The sequence below is a fragment of the Cryptomeria japonica genome, chromosome 2, assembly GCF_030272615.1.
Source record: "Cryptomeria japonica chromosome 2, Sugi_1.0, whole genome shotgun sequence".
NCBI lineage: Eukaryota > Viridiplantae > Streptophyta > Pinopsida > Cupressales > Cupressaceae > Cryptomeria > Cryptomeria japonica.
This window is the reverse complement of record NC_081406.1, coordinates 65,722,517-65,747,351: the sequence shown is the minus strand read 5'-3', so window position 1 is coordinate 65,747,351 and position 24,835 is coordinate 65,722,517. Positions and strand designations below refer to the sequence as shown.

At 38.1% G+C, this 24,835-nt stretch overlaps 1 protein-coding gene across 3 annotated transcripts in view; it reads right to left on the bottom strand.

The window, feature by feature from the left end:
- Nucleotides 1-285: 285 nt before the first annotated feature.
- LOC131060528 (MAP3K epsilon protein kinase 1) overlaps nt 286-24,835 on the bottom strand; it is a 138,521-nt gene continuing 113,971 nt past the window's right edge. For 2 of the 3 annotated variants that reach the window (XM_057993774.2, XM_057993776.2), the window contains 5 exons: nt 20,939-21,342; nt 20,689-20,823; nt 19,700-20,106; nt 19,479-19,593; nt 286-966 (listed from right to left, as the gene is read on the bottom strand). In XM_057993774.2, the coding sequence (XP_057849757.2) occupies nt 790-966; nt 19,479-19,593; nt 19,700-20,106; nt 20,689-20,823; nt 20,939-21,342 (1,238 nt within the window). In that variant the 3' untranslated portion in view covers nt 286-789. The remainder of the gene's footprint in view (nt 967-19,478; nt 19,594-19,699; nt 20,107-20,688; nt 20,824-20,938; nt 21,343-24,835) is intronic. The other variant, XM_057993775.2, reaches the window with a different exon arrangement.

Genomic DNA, 24,835 nt, shown 5'->3' with positions numbered 1-24,835 from the left:
GGGCCTTAGTTATTCTGAATCTGTTAGCTACTACTAGTAAATTAGCAAAAGTAAAAACTATTCATTTTTAAAATGACAATGAAACTTGCATCTGGATGGGCTATTTATGAAAGATTATCTTGGCAATTACATTTAAAATCTTACTGCCATCCATAATGCCTTGGTAATAAAACCATAATTTAGCATGCATATGCAAATGCACATTAAACTATTTTACATTTAGTAAAGCATACACTCTCCAGATGAAAATATTTAAAAGGACAAGAAACACGATGAAATCCAACATTTAAACAAAGCTACACAAACTAGAATAAACATTTAACAAGAACTATTGTCAACACTGGATTTGATATGGTCAAGCAGTCAGTTATGAGTTGTACGTCAGAGATGCCATATCTCCAAGGAGATATGGCGATATGGCTGTTTCATTAATACTCGGTAAGCAGAGGAAGACCAAACCTGGCCCTTATTTGCCTCACTTTAGAAGAGTATTAAGCTTCCATTGACCTGAAAGCACTTGAGAACAATTTGTTATATTACATTAATACGCATACCTGCTCGTCCAATTATTATACAATGGTGTTAATATTAACACCTTCAAAGTATACACATCACGGTTCCTTTTTACAAGGGCTTTTTACAACAAAGATAGTGAAGCACTACCTATCTGATTTCATACCTACAAAAATTTTCATTATAACTGTTCTCAATGAACATACACAAAAAATAGATACATAATACAAGACCACAACTTTCTCTTGAATATCATATGAGACATCAATAACTTCATTACAGAACAGTGTTAATGTGGAGAGCCTTTAACAGGGCAGTTGCCATTTGTTTTACAAGCACCTGACCGCCAGAGCGCTCTCCATCCCTCCGTTCTTCAATAAGGCTTTGTAGCTTAAGGGGCAAAGCATTCTCAACTATAAGTTGCTTAGGCCGAGGATGATGCTCATAGACAGCCTGTAACAAAAATACAATGCAGAATTAAGCAGGCATTCTCGTTTTTAATTATCAATAATAAATCGTTATAAGACAATACTTGTTATTCTCAATACTAATAAATTCACTTCAACTGTAGAGTTCCTAAGTTTACTTTTGAAATAAGCCTGTGAGTAAAATTGAACAACCCTTCAACTGATTCACTTGAAACAAAGAAACAAATTGATGTAAATTAAAGGGCACAAGACAGTCTTCTTTGCAATTTCCACAACAATCTAGATTTAGCTTTTTACATCCTGGAGAAGGATCCATCCAAAACTTCTTGTTAAAATGAAATATGCCAGTTTAGAAGAGATTTTTTTTAAGGAAAGGCTGTTGAAATATAGCTAGGTCGAATCCCTAGCGTAATTAATTTTAATGTGACCCTTGGCCTTAAAATTAGTTGTATTGATATAATTGATTAATGTTTAGGGCTGAGCCCCACTTTGGATAGCTTGTAATTGGGCTAGGCCCAAATAGATATCAAAGTAACTTGTGAATGTTAAGGGCAGGCCCTATTTGGGCGCTCAAATTATGTAACTTATAATGGTTATGGGGCAAGACCTATTCGTTGTGTAACTTGTATTTAACCTAGACCTATTCTTCTTGGCGGGAATATTGACAAGGCCGACCTAGGCATAAGGGTTAAAGGCATGTATATAAAGGAAGTGACTTGAGGTCACAAGATACACATTCAACGAATATCCTCTATCTTCATCAAGCAGCAAATTGCCTTCTATAATCAGTGAATTATCTTCAGTGATAGCGAATCAGTATTAGAAGTCAGTGAACTTGATTGGAAGATCAGCAAACATAGTCTAGAGGTCAGTGAACTCCTTCCAGCTGTGAGTGAACTACTAGTCAGCAATCTGCCCTTGTGTTCTGATCTGCAATCTTCAACCAGCAAAGTAGAGTTACAGCCCAGCGAACCCTATCAAGACTGAGCGAACATCTTGCAAGGCTGAGTAAACTTCATACAAAGACAGCGAACTCAAATCTGGGCTGCCAAATTGAGCTACAGGGATTTGCTTCTTCAAATTGTTATATCTCAGATAAGTTGTGCTTGTGCCCTAGAAGGCTATATTGTAAATCTGCTCTGTGGTTAATATAATACACTCTGAGATAGTTGTTGCTGGGTTTTTCACCTCCAAGAGGGAGGTTTTCCCAGTGTACATATGTGTTATGCGTATGATTTACTTTGCATTCTGATTTTCTGTTCTATATTGCTAATCTGATTGCTAAAACTAACATGGTATTAGAGCGGGTTCCTTCTATAAAGCCTAACAGCTTGAAGGTAGATCCTGTATTCTTTTTGCAGACTAGGGTTGAAGAAGTTTAGCGTGAATGATTGGGAATCCATTGTATCAGATAGTTCTACAACAACATGACAGCTTGAAGATTGAGGGCATCGATGGGGCCGTAACAAGAGTATTAAGGCTTCAAATAAAATCTTAGAATACAGGTGTCCTTATTCCTCTACTCTCCTTTGTTTGCTTATGTTAAGAAGGGTTCGAGGATTTGTTTGCTTTGCTGTTATTGGTATTAGTTCCTTTTTGGGGTCTTAACTAGAGCATAGGGTTTTCTTGTTTTTTAACTATCTCATCAAAGATATGATGGTTTTGTACATTTGTTTTCTTCTAGCTTCAAAGTTCAAACCCTAGTATTCCTTGTATTTTATTAAGGGTTTGTATAATTGTCATCCTAGGGTTTGTGACTGTCACCCTAGTTCGAGCTTTGTCTTTGTGTTAAGAATTTGTTCCAACCTGTTGTGACCATTTCACACATCGCCCCATTTAAAATGGGGACCCCCTCTTTTCGCTTGTTTTTGCTCGCCTTTCGCTTTGTTTTTTTAGGATTTTGGTAGTTTGTCAGTTGTTTGGATTTAGGGTCAAGCCTTAGGGTTTCCATTACTGTCTTTTCAGGCCAGAGTCCAGTTAGTTTTGAGAGCTTTTTTGAGCTTCCTCTCGTAGGATGCAATTTTGAATGAAATGAATTCGCCAGAATGGTCTATTTTCAATTGGAATTTTGGGTGCAGGGTCTTAATTTGCCTAAGTGTTGATGATGAAAATATGAATTTTATCCAATTGAGTAATTTTGACCAAATTTTGAGTTTTTTGATATTTGATCCTGGGCATGGGGAATGATTTGTTTTTGCCTTGTGAAGTGATTAAGCTTGAGAAATCTTGATATTTTGGCCTGTAGGAGCAAAATTGCTCCTGTCCCTCAGTGAAGGACCGGAGCTCGTTTTCAAAAATCTTACTATCTCTGCAGGATCAAGATGATTTCTCGAATGGAAGTAGTAAAGGAAGGCGTGATCTTTCCGTTGAATATAAATTGAAGAATTTCACGAACACAGAAATGCCTCAGGAAGCAAAATCGCTCCTGTCCCTCAGTGAAGGACCGGAGCTTAAAATCAAATATTGCTTTGTCCTTGCAGGATTTTAACAACTTGACGATTTAAAAGGGTCCAAGGAGATGCATTTTACCAGTTGAATATAATTTGAAGGCCAAACATGAAGAAAAGTGGACTAGAATGCCAAGATCGCTCCTGTCCCTCAGTCAGGGACCAGGGCGAAATCCATTGTAGCTCCCGTCCCTCTCCCAGGGACCAGAGCGAAATTCTTCATAAGGCATGTCTCAGGCAAAGATCAAGCAAGTTTTATGTTTGAAGGCAAGAAAGGAGGTGAATTGAACCCGTTGAAGATAAATTGAAGATTACAAAACGTCAACAAGGGATCCAAATGCTCAAATTCGCTCCTGTCCCTCAGTCAGGGACCAGAGCGATTTTTGCCTTAGATGATTTTCTTGCCAAGTTACAATGCATTCCAAGGCATGGATGAGTGAAACGAAGTATAACAAGACCGTTGAAGATAGATTTTGAAGTTAGCAAAGTGAGATGGAACCTACAAGAGCAAGATCGCTCCTGTCCCTCAGTCAGGGACCAGGGCGATATGATGATTATGTTGCCTTTCCGCTAAGTTCAAACCTCTCCAAGTCAGTGTGAAGGGTGGTGAGGACGTTTTAAGGCATCTTGATGAAGCACGAAGTATCCAAGGTCGCCAATGTTGAAGGAATTACACCAAGACACCCAGTTCGCTCCTGTCCCTCAGGCAGGGACCAGAGCAAAAGTATTCAAATGAGGCTAAATTCGGGTTGCTATTCACATTTTGAATGTTTGAAAGAAAGTAAAGGATATTGTTTTGCACTTCGAAGATAATTGCAAGTTAGTATGATGAAAGATTTGCACCAAATACCCTAGTTCGCTCCTGTCCCTCAGGCAGGGACCAGAGCGAAATCCTCATGAAGGCCTAGATTTTGAAAATTTACCAAGTATTAAGCGGCCAAGAAGGATCAAGGGACTACGTTTTACCCAATGAAGGTAATGGCAAGTTGAAGAAGGCAAGGACAAGCTCAAAACCTTGAAATGCGCTCCTGTCCCTCTCCAAGGGACCAGAGCGATATTTACTATATTTGCCAGTTCATGCAAAGTTCATGCCAAGTCAAGGTTTTGCAAGGTCGCACAAGGTCTAAGGCGTCTTAATAAGATGATATACAAGGGTTTTAAACGTCAAGTGAATACCAATTTGTACAAAGAAGCTATATCGCTCCTGTCCTTTGGACAAGGACCAAAGCGATTTTTATTAAAACCTTCATTTTCCTTCAAATGCATGTCAAGGCAGGGTCGCACAAGGTCAAGGATGCCATTTGGAAGACTATGAACAAGGAGCAAAGATTAAAAGTTAGCAAATTTGAGCCAAGACACAAAGATCGCTCCTGTCCCTCACCAAGGGACCAGGGCGATGATCCTCCAAACATCGAATATGCCTTGTAGAAGCCAAGTAAAACAAGCATGGAGTAAAGAAACAATGTTATTACTTGCTATGTGATGGAGATTGGAGATCGAACAAGCAAGATCAAGGAAAAAACATCTAGATCGCTCCTGTCCCTCTCCAAGGGACCAGAGCGATATCACCTCAAAAGGCACTCATTTGTAAAGTCAAGTCACCCAAGTTCGAAACTCATAGCAAGAATGCCAATTCCAACGTAGGGATGGAGATTATTAAACGTCAAAAGTGCAAGAGTCAAGACCAAGTTGAAATTTCGCTCCTGTCCCTCAGTCAGGGACCAGGGCGATAAGGTTTGCATTTTTCATCTTTAAATTTTGGCGCTCAAAGCATTTTTGAATTTATTTAAATGCTAAAATCGATAAAGTTTGAAAATTCAATTAAAATAGCATTTAAAATATAGCGCAAAATATTAATTAATTGTTTTTTGCCTTGTAAAAAAAATCGAATTTACTAATTAATAAACGATGGCATTTAATAATTAATTATTAATTATTAATTTAAAAATCAAATAGAGCGCTTGGTTTATGGAAGTCGGCCTTGTTATTTATTTAAAAAATCATTTTTAATTGCCTAATTTTACCAAGGTCGGCCTAGTGATAATTGAGGTGTGAGCGCTTATAAAGGTTGGTGAAGATTTTCATTTTCACATTATCATTTTATCATCCACATTCAAGTGCGATTTGAGGAAGACAAAGGAGAAATGCGAGTTGTGTTTTAAGGTGCAAATTTCATCAAAGGAAGGCATAAACATCAATCTAAGGGGTGCGAACCTTAGTTTCATTTGTGCGAACTTGTCAAAGACATTGGAAGATCACGTCAAGGACATCCCAAAGGTGGCGAAGTTGCTATTTTGAAGAGGAGATCACGTTAAAGCCACCTAATATCAATTTTGCCTAGGCGAATCCATTCATTTTGCATTCTAGAGTTAGCTCTCTAGTGAGGTATGGCGATATGGTTTTATTGTTTTAATTTTGAATCATTGATCGTCATTGCTTCAAATTTTGAATTTTGAAATTTTGAATTCCAGCTAGCTCAATCGTTTTTTAGGAAATGATAACTCTAAGACTTATCATGATGTTTCCTAAAATTTACTCTCTAATTTATGATATATATTGCGATATCCAGTTGCTTATTGTGAAATGTTGTGTAGGTATGGCGACCCCTAAGGCGGGAGCATCCACCAGTCGTCCAACTCTCATGAAAGAAGATCAGAAGACCGAAGAAGTGGAGACCAAGATCGTGTCGAAGTGGAGCAACATTGGAGATACTAACTTGGGCAACTTCAGCACGAAGAAATTTCGAGATGTCCCTTACATTGGCAAGCCATCACCTGTCGCCTGGAGGATAATTGAAAGTGGCATCATTAAGGCGGCCGGCTTCCCTCCAGCAGTACAGTGTCATGAGTTGATGATCGAGTGTGCTCGTCATTATGATCCTCAGTCCAGAACGATCGTGTCCAATGAAGGAAACACTTTGGCGTACCTTTCAGAGGAAGCTATAAGTGAAGCTTTCCATCTTCCAGAGCACAGAGACATGATATACAAGAGCATAGAAGGAGCCAGGTCAATGTATGAAGATGATCCAGATGCTTGTCTAAGCATTATTAACAAGAACTGGCTACTCAAGAGTCGTCCACGTCTGAGTAAGATCCCGAACACACCGCACAGGATTGATTTCCAGGAGGAGTACAGAGATTTGATTACAATGCTCAACCGAGTTATAGGAGCTCCTCACGCCTTCTATTTTGAGAAGTGGATGTTCTACTTCATCCAGGTGATCGTTCAAGGGAAAGGAACAATACATTGGGCTAGAATGATTTGCCATTGCTTGGACGTACAGTTGAGGAGACTCAAGGCTACCAAGTCCTTCCACATGAGTTCATACGTCATCTATGCATTGATCAGGAGTTTTGAGTACGCAGGACTACCTCACAGAGGAGTGATTGGAAGAGGACCCGGCGAGGTCAGAGCTTGTGATTCCTATGTTCACTTGCATCATCCGCCAGGAAGCAACTACAAGCTAGTTAATGATACCTTCACAATGAACATCACAAGGACGTTGCAAGGCGGGATTCACAACAGATTATCTCACGATGCACAGAAATTAATAAAGAGGTATGGTGCTTGGTTTATTCAATTTCCGAAGTTTACTTATATCAGAGGACATGGATGTCCTCTACCTCCATACATGTTGCCGAGATATCCGACAGACAGAATTGTGTTACTCGAGGTAACAAGACAGTTGGCAGCTTATGCGAAGGCATTCAGACACAGACATGGAAATGGAGTTCCGGTACCTATCATTTTGGGCAATTCAGTTGAGGTATGTCCTAATGCTTTAGCTATGGATGACGCAGAGAAGGAGTTAGCCTTGTATTCTTTTTCAACCTTTGCTTTGAGGGAAAGCTTTGATCCACATGGACAGTTAGAGGAAACAGTCGGTAGGAAGTTTAAGCATGAGTACCAAATTGAAGATTTTATGATGAATCTCTTAGATGATCTTGGAGTGAAACGAAAAATGCATTCTAGATTGCCTTTGGATTTCATCAGGAAATGCAGGATTTACAGAGTGGTCGACCAAGCTAAGGACAGTGGCAGACATATCCAGTCATCCTATGATCGAGAGAGTAAGTCAGTAAGGTTAGATTGGAATGAGCCCGAGGTTGTGGATTTGGATGCTTTGATGGCTCCAGTCTTGTCTTGTACTCGCAGATGGGTTGACGTACAGCATCAGAAGTTGAGAGAGCAAGGCATAACTATGACTTTCACTTTCGAAGAGAAACCAGCCGAAGGTGGAGGTAGTGTAAGCGAAGGCAATCCTAATCCTAGAAATTCGGGTGAAGGTAACCTTCGAAGTGCAAGTGAAGGCGATCTCCATCCAAGAGGTTCGAAGAGGAAAGAGAGACCTGGAAAGAGGGAATCTTCCAAGAAGAAGCAAGAGGCCAGCCGGGATCGTTCATCCGGTACTTCTTCTAGACCAGAGAAGAGAACATTTCAGGTGGAAGAATCCATGGAGTCGATGGTACAGAACGATAGGCAGGAAGAAGGACAGGCACCGCAAAGGTCACCAGGTGGATCTCTCCAGGATTATGAGCTAGATGAAGATAAAGAAGATAACGAAGTAACATCTCCTCCCAGAGAAGAAGAAGTAGTGCATAAGGAAATTCAGGTTCAAGAGACAAGATCAGCTATCCCAGATTGGTTGAAGGAAAGATTAACGAAGGTGATCGTGATAGAGGACGAGGACAATGTGATTGATTTAGAGAGTCTTGTTGGACATTCCCAGGAAGTGACAGAGAAGAGAAAGGCTACCAAGATGTCCAAGATGATTAGAGATGAGACTGGATCCAGAAAATTACAGATAGCTACACCGGCAGTAGACAAGTATGAAGGTGAGATCTTAGCAGAGGAATATGGTATAGAGACATTTGAGCTAGGTCCATCCACAGCTGAGCAGACACTAGATGATGCCACAGATTCCTTTGAGGCATTGAAGGACAAGCTTAGAGAAGAAATGGAGAAGAGTAGAAAGCTTGAGAGGGAGGTCGGTGCATGGAGAACATATTTCAGCCATCTCAATCAGCCTTTAGGACGTCAGGATCCAGCAAGATCACCTATACAGGCACTTCCCCTTCAATCAATTGGTGAAGCAGAAAGATTCAGGAATATGGTCCAGCGTATGAGTACTTGGATGGATAAATCTCATACAGTTGCCGTAGAATTTGTAACAAGGATGATGAAGACTATTCATCAAGCTATCCAAGTTCTTGAGATAATCCACAATTTGATGATAACAGTAGCCGCATTTGCTCATACCAAAGATGTTATCATTCCTGTCTTGAAAGTAATTAGACACACTTCAAGGAAGGTCTTAGCGCAAGAAAAGATCATGGATGGAGGATCTCACAGTTTGCTTCAGTGGTCCACCTTACTCCAGATGAAGGAAGTTCTCTTCGAGGACATCAGTACTAGATGCAGTCATGTTGAGGAGGTGATCAACCCGATCCAGGACAGAGTATTTGAGGTACTACGTACCATTCTTGGCAGGAGGATCGAAGTTGAGACAGATGTGGATATGCAAGAATTAGAGGATAGAATCAAGGTCATCTTTTGCAAGGACACTAATATCACAGATGAGCAATATGATCAGATGTTTGCCACCATGCTCCTGATTGAAAGAACAAAGGAACTTGAATCTTCATGGGACGCAGCTCTTCTAGATGCATTTGATCAGGTCATCCACTTGGAAGAAAGTATGAAGAATCTTCCTGAGATTCCAATTGCAGAGATCGAAGGAATCGTATCAAGATTCATTGCATATGCTAAAAAAGAGAATTGGAAAGGGAATAAGATTCTAGATGATAGGTTGTTATAGATGACATGGCATCTTAATTGTCATTGGTTTATGTCTCCTAGGTTTTTGTGCCAAATTTAATATTTGGCTATGCATTTAATATTGTTCAGTAAAAAGGAGGCCATTTGTAACAAACCCTAATTAGGGTTTAGGTGTCATGATCTCGACCGTTGATCTGCTTTCAATCTGGACCGTTCATTGTAATTGAGGATGCTATTTATACCCTCATTTTCATTTCATTTGGTAATTAGAAAATAGAGATAGTTAAGAGATTAGAGAGTTTAGAGTTTAGAAGCAATTTGTTTTTGTAGCAAGATTGAGTTTGAGGAAAGGAATTCAAGCAATTGTTGTACATGATGACTTTGAAATCAATGAAATATTGAAGTTATGGTGTTTTGTTGCAACTTTCTTGGTTATCTTCATGGTTGTTCAATTTATTTGAATCATGCTCAATCAAAGTAGTGTGTTAATTTGAAGGACATAGTGTGAGACTTGATCTTTGGTAGGATTCGTAATCCAAACCACTAGCTTCTTGCTGATTGTAGGAACGCCTTGCGTGGTCGACTGGAGAATACCTGAATCATTTAAACTTCAATCATTATTGTATCTTGGATATGTACCTTCGTGGTAGTATCTTTGATCTTTGATGTGTTGAAAATCATTTTGTTACCTTAGAAGATCGCATCAATTTCAATTGAGTTGTTATTTTATGGCGAAATTGAAGTTGATAGAACCTTGCCAAGACTTGTTCATACGAAGTCATTCTTAGGGTTAGATTAGATTAGATTTCTTGCAAAACCCTATCCTTTTGTTATTTTTTGAAATGCTTCTTAGTTTAGTAAAATTTCAAGCTTTCGGAGCGTAAGACCCCTTGAGGATACAGCAAATCACATCATACCACTGGTGCTTGTCCACACATAGAGACCCTACTAACTAGAACATTGGAGTCATCCTAACTGATCCTTCATGCGAATCTTCAGCAGTTAGAGACTTTATTCAAGAGAGGATAAGATGCCTTTAGGTATTTTATTCTGTGTATGATGGTGTACAAAATACACGTCAACACAACCCTAGTTCGAGTTATGGAAGTTGGTGTTCGATTATTCTCTATTATGCATACCTCAACATTATTTTAACCCAAATTTATGATTTGCTATGAGGAATATGCAATGATCCAAATATCAATGATGATATTGATCTGAATATTGATGACGCTTTCATCCGGTGATCTGAATATATCATAACTTATAGTGGTCTATTCTTCTTCATTCATCGTGGCACATATGTTTTGTATGGGAACACTCCCTATTACATTTTGAAGTAAACGTTTATTAAATGGTAATGCTTGATTAGTTTCTGCTTTCTTTTCATTAAAGCAGAATATACTTGAGACTTTGTTCAATTTCTTGATGATGAAACCTAAGAACAATGCAGAATAAAAGTATCTAACCTATTGAACCGACAGAATGATGTGGGCACTCCCACCATGGAGATTTTGTGGCCTTAGTTCTTTTTCGTATTTATCAATCATATGTTTGTGCTCAACTATACAATGTGTCTCTTCAATTGAGTGGTTGGTGCTTACATAATTATCTTGTATTCCTTCTGATTAGTTTTACGCATTGGCTGAAAAGACAACTTGGCTTATGTACACTGTTTTTCTGAAGGCATACACTTGTTTTAGTTCTTCTGATCAATCATTATTTTTGCAATTCAATAATACAATAATATGATCAGATGTGATCAACATATGACATTTTCAGTTCTTGCACAAGCACAGTTGTCTTACTGTTATTTGTTCAACAATTTACAGAATATGGTGTAGTTTTATACTATGATTGAAGGTATTCGAATTAATCATATTATATCACAGCAACCTCATTTAGGAAGTGTGATTGATGACTAGAGAGCCACCAAATTTGAATTAAGGCAATTCACAGGGTTGAAGGGTGAAGTTCCAAGCAACCCTTGCATGTAACTCCAATATGTCATCGCTGAGCTGAAGGTAGATGATATGTGATGGCAAGGGCTGAAGGCCACGCAGCCATCGGAGATCCATGGGCTTGAAAATGGAACAGCTTAAGAACATTGGTGGATTGTGTGGGAGTCTAGCCAATAAAGAGATAAGTTCTTTTATATTTGAATCATGTTCATGAATTTTCATTAATTCATTCTATTGGGATGTTGAATCATGTTTGATTGATGTTTCTTTTCGAGAGGGTCTTGAACTATTATGCTTCAAGCTTCAGAGGGAGCTTGGGAATAGACATGACAGCCCATACAAGCTTTCAGCTCATTCCTTCACTTGCGAAGATGGTTGAAGGTATGCCATGTTCATAATGATTGTGCTATGGGTCCTTTTCGTAGAAAATGAAAGTAAGGGAAAAGAAAAATTAGCATATCTCATTCTGACTTATGAAAACTCATGATGGTTGCTTTCCTTAGTGGATTCTTATACTATGTAATCTTCATAAGATCTAGTTGTCACAGCTTTATATTAAGGATTAAAAGAGAGTTCTATGTTCCCTACAATCCTCAGTAAAATGCTTTGATGAAAGAATTGACAATATTCTATAAGCTTAGGATTTTGTAAGCATGATGCTGATCCTATCGGTTTAATGTTGAAATGCTAATTCCGATTTACATATGATTTCTAACTAGAAAGAGTTAGTTTTAGAATTTGAAATAAAACTAGGCCTAATGCATTACTCTCTAGTGTTAGAAGTATGCCAAGGATCCAATGAATTGATATCTTGAATAATGGATTGCAGTGTTTCAACAGCCAACTCTGATTCTGCAGATCCATCGGAATACAGACAGCTGATTGGTTCTTTGATATATCTAGTTAACACTAGACCGGATATTTGTTATGCAGTGAGTGCCCTCAGCCAGTTCATGAACAAACCGAAGCATGTTCATCTTGTTGCAGCCAAGCATATTCTGAGTTATTTGCGAGGCGCAATTGGCTATGGGTTGAAGTATCCAATCAACACTGTCATCACCTTGGAAGGCTACTCTAATTCTGATTGGGCAGGAAGTGTAACCGATAGGAAGAACACTTCATGAATTTGTTTCAGTTTGGGTTTTCTTGTTCTCCTGGGCCAGCAGGAAACAGTCCTCAGTTGCATTAAGTACTGCAGAAGCTGAGTACATTGCGTCAAGTGTGGCGTCAAGAGAAGCAGTGTGGCTTCACAAGCTTCTTGCTGGGTTGTTCGGACAACCTTGGGAACCCACTGTCATTCATTGTGACAATCAGAGTTGTATTAAGATGTCTGCTAATCCCGTGTTTCATGACAGGTCAAAACATGTGGAAACTCATTATCACTATATTTGTGATATGGTACACAGGGGTGCCATTCAGCTGAAATATGTCAGCACTGATGAGCAGATTGCAGATGTTCTCACCAAGCCTCTAGCTCGTGTGAAGTTTGAATACTTCAGAGAGAGACTTGGAGTTGTTGAGAACACAGCTTTGGCTGAGAGGAAGTCTCAGTCCCAGTGATGCACTAAGTTGCATCTTCCACCCTCTGCGGGCAATGCAAGGTGGAGTCACCCTCTGTGGGCAATGCAAGGTGACATTGGATTCTTCTCAGGGAGAAGTTGAAGTGAAAGACCTCTTCCACCCTCTGCGGGCAATGCAAGGTGGATCCATCCTCTACGGGTATGCATGATGGGTATCATGGAAGGAATCCATGATGTATCTTGGAACCATCCTCTGTGAGAATGCATGATGGATATCATGGAAAGAGTCCATGAAGCATGGTCACGTTGTAACTTGATTATTAAGGGGATCCTCCCTAGCTAAGAGGGAGTGTTGAAATGTAGTTAGGTCGAGTGCCTAGCATAATTAATTTTAATGTGGCCCTTGGCCTTAAAATTAATTGTATTGATATAATTGATTAATGTTTAGGGCTGAGCCCCAATTTGGATAGCTTGTAATTGGGTTGGGCCCAAATAGATATCAATGTAACTTGTGAATGTTAAGGGCAGGCCCTATTTGGGCACTCAACTTATGTAACTTATAATGGTTATGGGGCAAGACCTATTCATTGTGTAACTTTTATTTAACCTAGAACTATTCTTCTTGGCGGGAATATTGACAAGGCCAACCTAGGCATAAGGGTTAAAAGCATGTCTATAAAGGAAGTGACTTGAGGTCACAAGATACACATTCAGCGAATATCCTCTAACTTCATCAAGTAGCGAATTGCCTTCTGTAATTAGCGAATTATCTTCAGTGATAGCAAATCAGTATTAGAAGTCAGTGAACTTGATTGGAAGATCAGCGAACATAGTCTAGAGGTCAGCGAACTCCTTCCAGCTGTGAGCGAACTACTAGTCAGCAATCTGCCCTTGTGTTCTGATCTGCAATCTTCAGCAAGCGAAGTAGAGTTACAGCCCAGCGAACCCTATCAAGACTGAGCGAACATCTTGCAAGGCTGAGTAAACTTCATACAAAGACAGCAAACTCAAATCTGGGCTGCCAAATTGAGCTACAGGGATTTGATTCTTCAAATTGTTATATCTCAGATAAGTTGTGCTTGTGACCTAGAAGGTTGTCTTGTAAATCTGCTCTGTGGTTAATATAATACAATCTGAGATAGTTGTTGCTGGGTTTTTCACCTCCAAGAGGGAGGTTTTCCTAGGATACATGTGTGTTATGCGTATGATTTACTTTGCATTCTGATTTTCTGTTCTATACTGCTAATCTGATTGCTAAAACTAACAAAGGCAACATAGAAAATGGTATCAAATCATTCTCAACTATCAAGAAAATGTTCTTGTTCAACTGAATTTTGTAAGTTTGATTGCATGTTGAAGTAACAAGCAGACGGATAGAGAATCAAAAGTACACATGTTAATTTATTCTGGACCCTGTGGACGGTTTTTTTCTGATCTGCTACTCCTGCAACTAGTGTTTTTCAGTGTAACTTTTTGGGTGTTTCCTGAAAATTTCTGGGTTTTCAAAAAAATTTCTAGGTTTGCAGAAAAATTTCAGCGTTTTTCAGATTTCATCACATTGGGATTCATGCATTGAGTTCCATGCCAGAAAAATCAGATTTTTTTTTTAATTTGGAGTTTGACCTTGTTTTTCCTACCTTGTTTTTCCTACATAAAAACGAGAGGGATGGTGTCATTGACAAATGTCAGGTTGGAAAGCAATCAAAAGTTCAATGGCCAAAACTACAATACCTAGAAGTAGAGGATGCTCTCAATTTTTGAGTATTGTTGCCTTGATCCGATTGTTCTAGGCACGGCTTCTCGTCCTGCAGTGGCAGGTGAAAACCAAGACAAACATGATGCGAAAAATTGAGAGGCTCTCATGCTTATCAAGTTATCTGTCATAGATGATCAACTCCCTCAGGTGCCTTCAGGGAAAACAGCTAAAGAGATCTGGGATCTCTTGAAGGATCTTCATGAAACATCCGACAAGAGCCGAGCTTTCTTTCTAAAGAACGTGTTGTTTTCTATCATGATGGATGAAAAGATATCTATCCAGGCACATCTTACGAATATCAAGGAGATTCATGACAAGTTGGAAGCTATTAGCCACACCATGGAGGAAGAGGATATGGTAGCGATCACGCTGAAAAGCCTACCCCGATCTTACATGTGTTTCATTGACACGCTCAATATCTCTTCTACTAGTGTTGATCTAAAGTTTCCTGATCTCTACAACAAGATAGATGGAAGCAACAATTTGGCAGTAAAAATGTCAGTACGAAACAAGTGCTTACTACCAAGGACAAAGGCAAAGGTGAGTCCACTCAGCAGAAAGGACAGCGCAACTCTGAGGAAGGGTTCATGAAGAACTTCACGTGTCACTATTGTGGTGGACTTGGGCATATCTAAAAAATTTGCAGAAAGAGGTTGGCTGATCAAAAGTCCAACCAAGGAGGGTCTCAGGAGCAGGTGCAAGCTCATGCTGCAGAGCGTTCTGAAGAGGAGTCAGCCTTCTATTCTTTTTTATTTTGTAATCAGATGGGTTTTTTTATTTTTCTCCACAAAAAATCATGGGAGGTTTTGCTTGTTTTTTCCTCAAAAATCAAGGAGTGTTGTTTTACCACGTGATGTCTGGTGTTTTGTCGCATGATGTTTGATGTTTTGTCGTGTGATGTCTGGTGTTTTACCACGTGATGTTTGGGGATTTGTCATGCGACATTTAAGGGTTTTGTTCAATTTTTTCGTCAAAAATCCTTTCAGGGTGTTTGTTCCTGTTTAGGGTTTTTACCATTTTTTTTCCACAAAAAATGATAATTTGTAACTTCAGTTTTGGAGGGTTTGTCGATTTTTCCTCAAAATCGTAGTTCCAAGTTTCCATTTGGTTACCCAACATCAGGTTGGATGGGTTCTGGTAATCTTGGTCATTAGCACTTCGCAGATCCTGGGAGGGTCTCCGCCACAACAAAGTGTTCTTTTTGTTTGTGATCAAAAGACCTGCAGTGTCTTCTGTAGGGTAGTTAGTTGATAGAATGACCATTAAGGAAGGGTATTAGAATATTTAATTATATTTTAGTCACTTATATTCTAAGTCACCGCATTTGAGTTCGAGTTCAAATTTGCCAACAATAATATTCGGATGAAATTCGGCAAGAGGAAAAAATTCGAAAAAAAACCTTGCCATTAAATTCGCTTTATATAAATTTTATTTTTTAGAAAATATAAATAATATATCTAAAAAATATCAGAACAAACAATATTAAATTTGTTTAATTTAATTTATATATTTTAATTTAAATTTATCAGATTTTATAAATAAATAATTAAAATTTTGAATTAAATAATTTAAAATATTTATTTTTTAATATATTAATGTTAAATCTGACAACTTTTATAATAAATATTAATATATTAGTTAACATTATTATTTTTTTATTTTTTTTTAATCAAGTTTTGCCTAGGGGGCAGTACCCGTTATATTTCCTTCAAAAACAACCTTACAAAGGGTGAAGGAGATGAACTCCTTTGGCTACATCCCACTTGGATCAATTATACAAATACTTAATCCCATTGCCCATAGCCACCAACCTATCTCCTACTCCATCAGGAAAGAGATCAACATTTTCCTAGAGGAGAGCTTCAAACCTTTCCATACTATTCTCCTTAACAATACCTGCCTTGAAAATGGTCCAGGCCTTCTGCATCTTCTTCTTCTTCCCCTCTGCCTGCAAGCCAAAATACCCAGCATACAACCATCTGCTAGGCTAGAGACTATTCCGTCCAAGGCTCTCATAACTTCAAGATAAATGCCTTCATCCACTGTCCTGCACAGGATACCATTGGCTGAGATGGGATGGCCCAACACCTGAATAATCGGCTGAAATAGATCCTCCATCAAACGCCTGTCGTGAACATGTCCCCCGGCCCAATAGTCAGGGCCCAAAATGTCTATCACTGTGACTTTCTCCTGCTCGTTGGCCTTTTTAAACAACCGCTCCACCTGTTCTTAGGGCGTTTCCTCCAACCCGACGATCTTGCTGCATTTACAAATAATTCCTAGATGATCTCCCATTCTTCCGAGTGCTAAAAAAGAATCCCTGATTGATTCGATAAATACTGATCTCGGTGGACCTCCGTCAATGCTCCCCTTCCAATGAAGCTTGAGGCGATCCGACTGACAATACAACTTGCATACTGGCTGTGAGGGAAACACCCTCTCCCAACACCGTCAAAGCCATATGAGATATCAATCAAGTGCATTTTGTCCATACCCTGATAGGATCTTTCATTCTGCAAACATATTTTTTTTGAATGGTTGCAATTTCTAGGCATCTTGATGAACTGCTCAGGTGCCATGTGTTCCTGCCGCCAAAGAGTCAATGTCCTGTTACAGCCTCCAATTTGTACTTCGCCTTATCAATTTGCCTTCCCAATCAATGGCGAATCTGAAATTTGACAGACCTCGAACACTATGTGCAATCGTGTTACTAATACCATATCGCCTAACCTCGATGCACACTTCCTATCTCAGACATGATCTCTGTTATCCGATTCCAGATCTTGGAATCCCGGCTTTATCTGCAGCAAGGACCGAAAACAGACCGTCCAGCAATTCCTCCACATTAGACAGTTGTTTTGGTCCATCACAATCAATTCCACTGTTTGCCAGCCAATCCACCGCCGAGTTGCCCTCTCGATATATGTGTTTGAAAGAATTAGTTAACATTATTATTATTATTGGTTGATAATGTATATTAGACAACTAATATTAATTAATAATGTATATTGGATATTTAATATTGGTTAAAATTATATCAGGCAACAATATCATACTAAAATGCTTTCATTATAGGAGGTCAATCAAATCGGCCATTTTAGTTAGCATTATATCGTGCATTTTAGTTAGCATTATATTGGACAACAACATTATATCGGGCAAGATTTTAAGTTTATATCCTTTGTCTCCGACGCGGCTTCAAACCCTACCGGTGGCCAGGCACACCGTCGACCTGTAGCTCTTCCACGGCCCCCATACCTCTCAGTGGCAACAGAGAACTAGTCATCTGCCGACAGCCAAAACCTCTACCTGTTATCCAGCGAATTTTAAACAAATTTCTGCAAATTTCATACATTTTTTAAAAGTTCGCCGAATTTCGAACTTGAAGCCGAAAATTCGGCGAACGTGGTGACTTAGCTTATATTTAATTCTTTTATTAATGGTCACTTAGCTTTTTGTTTTTTAGTTCATTAAGTGAAACTATTGCTTCTTTATTAAAGACGCATACTGAAAATCACAAAAAACGCGCGAGTAAAAACAAATAAAAACGCGCCAAAAGCACGACACGATTTTTCCAAAAATAGTGGAAAAAAACCAAAAGGCTGCGGCCAAAAAAAAAACGTCACGAAAAAAAACACAAAGCCGAAAAAAAGAACACGACCCTTTGCAAAAGTTCGCGCCAAAATGGTAAAACAAGCGCTCCATCAAAATCGCAAAATCTATCTAATAAAAATCAGAAAACCCTTTGCGCGCATCTAATAAAAATCAGAAAACCCTTTGCACGCAGTGGCCAAAAAGAAAATCGCGTCAAAAAAAATGGCAGAAAAAAACCTCCTGCAGTCGCGAAAAACTCCTACACTTCTTTATAAAACCCTCCTGTAAGAAAATCGGACAAAAAAACAAATTTGCCCAGAAAAAAAACTTATAAGAAATTTCACTAAAAAAATACCAATAGGAAAAATTTTCGAATTACAAATTTTCCAAAAGTTTCATCCATGCTTTGATACCATGAAAAATTATTGCTCAAATAATTAAATGATCTATTCAAGAATATATAATTGTATATATAAAGTTTACAATACGATGTTCTAAAAAAAGAACAAATCGTTTAAGTGAAAACTAAAAAGCTAAATAAAGCTAAATAATAAAAAGCTAACTATGTGTCTTTAATAAAGAAGCAATAGTTTCATTTAACAAACTAAAAAGCAAAAAGCTCAATGACCATTAATAAAAGAATTAAATATAAGTGACTAAAATATAATTAAATATTCTAATACCCACATCACTGTCAATAACTCCCACTGAACCATGATACCAAGGTACACGTGGCATCGTGACAACCATGTCCTTAATGACAATCATCTATGGCTCTAACACAATCAAATATTTCACTTGCAATAACAACAACAATAATTAGAATCAAGATATCTAAAACTAGAAGATAAACAACATGCTACAAGTCCTAGCAATTGATCCAAGTACTCAAAAACATCCATCCTCTCATCCCTAAAAACCATACCAATATGCGAATGACCACAAACAAGGCCAACTGATGAATCTACATAAATACTAAAGATCTGTGGATATAGACAGTCCACATCTGAGTCTTCAATGCAACCAATGGGTAAAGATAGCCCATCAAACTGCCAACTCATAGTAAAACATGCAAACTCATCACATCAATAACATGCAAAACTGAAATATCAAAGAGGATAACATGTAGACTTTAAGAATCAAACACTGAATCACAAACAAACCTGATTTGCCAAACAAATCCACAACTGAACACCATAGTCAAGGAACTAAAAAGCCTTCTTGCAAATCTAAAAATTGTGTCCATCCAAAAAGCTCTAGGAGTCCAAACACAATCTTTCCTACATATCTACGTATCCAAGCATTTTTTTGAACTGTCATAAGTCCTGCCACATTCATTTATTTCTTTTTTCTCACCAGAGGGGATTTTCATGATGGAGCATTTCTATTGGCTTTTAGACAGACAAACCAGCCCTAGTAAAATAACCAAGGTAATGAAACAAATTGCTACTATATCTCTTCAAGAAAGTAAACAAACAAACCTTTATCAGCTTCAGTAGATTGAGTCGAGCAATCGCATCTTGATGATCAAGCCTTCCCACAAGTAATGGAGTCAGTCCATTAACAGCTAGTGTTGTATTTATACGAGCAGATTTTCTGCAGTAGCATCCCTTGTTATTAGTAAAAAGGAAAATTAAATAAAATATGTTAATAGATATGTCACCACAACTATCAATCTAGATGTAAATGGAGGGCAGCATACGTGATTATCTTAAGAAATGGCTCAAGTATATGGACAAAAGATTGTTCACTGCAACGCTCAAAGAAAGTGACCAACTTCTGGACAGCTTCCTTCTTGAGCAATGCTTGCTCAACTTTCCGATGATCATTATCATGAGCTAGACAAACTGCAAGTGAGTCCAGCGCAGTCACTGCCCAAACTTCATCATCCAGTAAGCTCAAATAAACATCCAAGCCATTGTGCATTCGCAGTTGCTCCCTGGTATAGCGAGAAGCATGAGCCATATCACAGAGTAAAGGCAAAGAAGTCTGCTTTAAGTGAGAGTCTGTAACAATGAAGTGCATTAAATGTGGAATGATGCCATTTTCTGCTGCTTGTTCTTGTCTTCTCTTGTTTATCTTACAAAGACTGTATAACGCATTGAGTGCCTTCAGATAACCCAGAAAGTTAGAATTAGTAAAACAGTATATATATAAAAGTAATTGATTTAAAAATATATGTGAAATTTGACAGAATACAGAAATTGAAACACAGATGATCAGATGGTAGCAACCATTTTGGTTAGTCAAGAAAATGGCCAAGACAAAATATAATTGTGTACCTTGCATTATATGTGTCATCGAATGTGAAACAAGAAATTGACTTGCAAAGCAAATATTTATATTCTACATAATATTATTATTATAAATTATATATCATAGGTACACATCTGATATAGTTTAAAATCAAATGTGCAATTAGGAAATTAAAACAAGCCCCCCTCCCAAAAGAATAGGCCAGAAACAAAGTTTATAACGAAGAACTTTAACATTTAAGATTTATGCAGGAAGACCATTTAATTATTAGTAGCGATTAATACCATTTTGATTATTATTATTATGTTTAAAATAACAGAAATAAGCATGATATGTTTGGGCAGGCTATAAATAATTACGAGCAGTCTGACAGAAACAGTTAACAATATGTAGTGATGTTATTGTTCAAAGGAGTTTAATCTTCTAGAAACTTACTTCACTATGTATTTGAGAAACAAGATGTCCATCATGATGCTCAAGGTGAGGGATAAGATGCTTCATTGCATCTGCCCGTTGCAGATAGTCTAAACAAGTTGGATCAGTTGATAACTGATTGATGCATTTCAAAATCTGCAAGAACTCAACAAACCCAATCACTGAATTATGAAATATGGCATAATTCCCTTGGACATGGTTGTAATTTGTAAACTGTACCATTATTTTGGAAATTGACTAAAAGACATACCTTTAAAAGAATAGGAGATTCAAACTTATTAAGCATCTGGAAGAGGCGAACTAGCAAGCCTGGGCTGCACATACTTAGCTTGACTGTTGTGTCTGCTCGAGAAAATTCCAGCAGGAGGTCTGCTACTTTCACCAAGTATTCTCTTGCAACTTCAGCATCAAGTATTGGTACCATCTGAGAAAGTATGCCCGATGATGTTGCACTCCCAGGCCTTGCATTCAGAACTCCAGACCCAGAGAGAACACCTGATGCTGTCTGTGAGGCAAGCCCAGATGTGGAAGCAATTGCCTCCCCAGCAACTGTGCCATTTCCACTCACTGGCGGTCCATTCTTTTTGTTTGATTTTGGTGACAATTTTGAACTCAACTCAACAGTTCCATTATCTCTACCATTCTCTGAAATATCTGAAACAATGTCAACCTTTTCACCACAAAAACTCCATGAAAACACTTTAAAAAAATACAAGCTTAAATCGAGTAATAATTCTGAAACCAATGAAGAATAAATTTAAAGGAAGATCACTTATAAACTGAAATATCCCACTAAGGATTTCTAATATGAAATGCACAAATATAAATATGCAGTATCAAATTTTTAGACTTCATACACATCGACCATTAATATGATTCAGATGATAAACTGATTACAGACAATATTTATCCTGATCCTATACTGAATCTCAACCCAGAACAGTGATTGCAATAGTCTGAATTTTATAAATAAAAGATCAAGCATAGCATTAGAACCATTGGAAGAAAGGACACCGCTTGGAATCATAGCATACGAAGACTGTTATTTCCAACTAATGCAAGCTAAATATGAGTACCGCCTTGCAAGCTAAACATGACTGCCACCAAGTACCACCCTGCACATATTGTTGACACCATAGTTGAAAAAATTGGACTAGGCAAAAATTTGACAGGGCCCAAAATGGGAGACGGCAAAAATTCAACAAAAAAATTGGCAACTTATAAAATTGCTTAAATCTCATTAGAAACGCACGTTTCTGCAAAATTCAATGAGGAGATGCATCCAATGTGTCAATAAATGAGTACATAAAAGAAGCAAGCTGAGTCTAGTTATATTTGATTAATTTAAGTGCAAATTGGGTACAAAATGGCATCTTCATGTGGAATGCTGATGGTTGATAGTCTGACACAAAATGAAAATAGCAAATTGTTTTGGTAAAACTAAAAGTAAATAGTACATCAAAACATTTTACATCTTCTTCTTCCCAGCTCTATTGAAAACTAGGGAAGAGGTATAACTAGAGGGTCTAGTCCTAGGAGTCCAGCATGGCTCCTCCACCTTGCTCAACATGACAGGCTATGGCTTGACCTCCATCCTGGATGTAGATGCTGGAGGCACTGATAATGATGACAAGGTGTTAGATGTGAGAAAAACCTACAATAGAGGGGTTGTAAGGGAACAAACATTCGTTCCCCTCAGAGCGAAAGTGGGGGTTGAAAGGCTATGCCCTTCGAAAAAAAAAAAAAAATTGATGCATTTGGGTGTCTTTTTTTATGCAGCCGCGTTTTAGCCAAAGACTTGCCAAGTTTTCTATACGAGTTTTTTGCTGTAAAAATTGCAGAACAAAAAAACTTGTGAGTCTTACATCACTGGTTGACACAACATCAAACTATGCCCCAATGCTAAGGATGAGCTACAACAAGAGATGAAAGTGGTGCTTGCATTGAAAAATCAAAAGAAGTTTTAAAGGATATAGACAAACGTAGCTATAGCAATACTTATAAATACTAACACATCACAAGAAACAAAGATGGATATGATAGAGATTGTGGGCTTCAATTGTTGTCCACATTTTCAAGGCACATCCATTTCATCTAACATAAGCAAAGTCCACCCACAAAGTTTTTTTGTTCCTTGAAAAACATTTAAATCACAATCTTCACTTGAAGATACCATACAATATAAGGAAAAGCAATATAAGCAGACAACTTGTGCTAGTTTTTAGTTCTATGACAACCTTCCTTTCAATGTGGCATAAAATCCATATTGAGAGAATTTGGTCACAGCTTTGACAAATGTAAGGAAAAGTACATGCCACCCACTCCATGTGACATAAATAGGTCATCACTCTAGAATGTGTCATAAATGCAAAACCAATAATAGAAGAGCAAAGGAGATAGCAAAGCATGTATCTATCCACCATATTTTCAAATGGGTGGACAAATGGATGGAGCCACACCCTCATCAACTTTCTAGTAAACTCAAATGTTGATATGGTATTTTTGATGTTTATAGATACCTAGATAAGGTAAAGAATACAGAGAACTTGAGTATAATGCTAGAGGAAATTGTGCTCGTGGTAGGCATTGAAAATGTGATGCAAGTTATAAACAATAATGCAACAACATATGTAGCAATAGGGAGACTACTTTAGGAAAGGCACCAACCTTTGTGTTGCCTACAACCTTTATCTCCTTTTTAAGGGCAAACAAAATTAATTGCGGGAGACAAGTACTAGTGTGTGACCAGGTATGTAGCAGTACGAAAATTGATTTGGATGACAAACCTTACATTGCTTTATAACCATTCTGCTGCCCACTGGCTTTGATTATCTCTTGTAGGATATGGGCAAAACTAATTGAGTAAGACTAGTGGTGCAAGAAGCCAAGATCATCACCAATTACATCTACAATCACCCTTGGGTTCTCAACTTCATGGTGATCACACCAAGGGGAAAGAGCTTGTGCAAGCAAATGTAACACGGTTTGCAATTAATTTCTTTACCTTGTGGAATATTTGTCATTTGTCTTTGAATCAAATGTTTGTGAGAAAGGCATGGCTAGATTCATCTAACTTATATAAGGTTGTAACTTTAATATGTTTGTAGGAGTTGGAGCATTTAGTAAGGGTTCTGTGCTTGGTGTATGGGGAGCAAACCCTACTGAATTATATTTATGAGGCCACGGACAAGGCCAAAGAGGCCATCCAAAACTACTACAAAGTAGATGACAAATTTCAACCCATGTGGGAAAACTGATCAAAGATGGAACAATCAACTCCATCAATCCATTCATGTAATGGGGCATGGTCTCAACCACAAATTCTTCTTCTCAAAGGATTTCGTAGATATTAATGGGGAGGATGTAGGGAGCCTATCAACATGCATTAAGAGAATGACACACAAGGTTGTGATGAAGGAGAAGCGCTCAAGCACCAAGAAACAAAAGAATAGAATCTCCACAAATATATGACAACTATTGCTGGCTTACAAACTTCTCAATATTTTCTTGGCAACTTCTTGGCGGAAAGATTGGAGTAGAAATACCACAAATCCTCAAAAGTCAATCCTCTACATTTTGTATCAACCTTGTAACATTTATGGATGTGAGTGCAAATAGAGTTTATTTGAGGCAATTAAAACAACAAAGTGCAACAAGTAGACACAAAAGCACTTCAATGACATCCTCTTTGCACATCATAACCTTCAGCTTTGAAAAAGAAAGGGGGACACAACTACTTAGGAGCCAATTGACGTGGATGAGATTAATCCATATAGCAACTATACTACACAAGATTAGGATGCCCCCATGTTTACAGAAAAAAAATTGTTGATATTGCGAGGGAAGCAAAGGATGGTGCAACACAAGAAAAAACTATAAGGTTGAACAACATCAGAGGAGATGATGATCATGTTGATCCAAAAGAGGAGCCAAGACCTTGTATTATGAGGCTTGAGCTAGATCCAACTCAAGGAGTTGGCCCCAAAATATCACTAGAATGCAAACAAGGAAGAAGAAATTGTAAATTGTTTTTAACATGCATGTATATGTAATTTTTATAACAATGTTCAATCATCATTTACATTTAGTTATCAATTGTTGTCATGTCCCCATTACAAGTGTAAGCCTTTGGGAGACCCTTAATCTA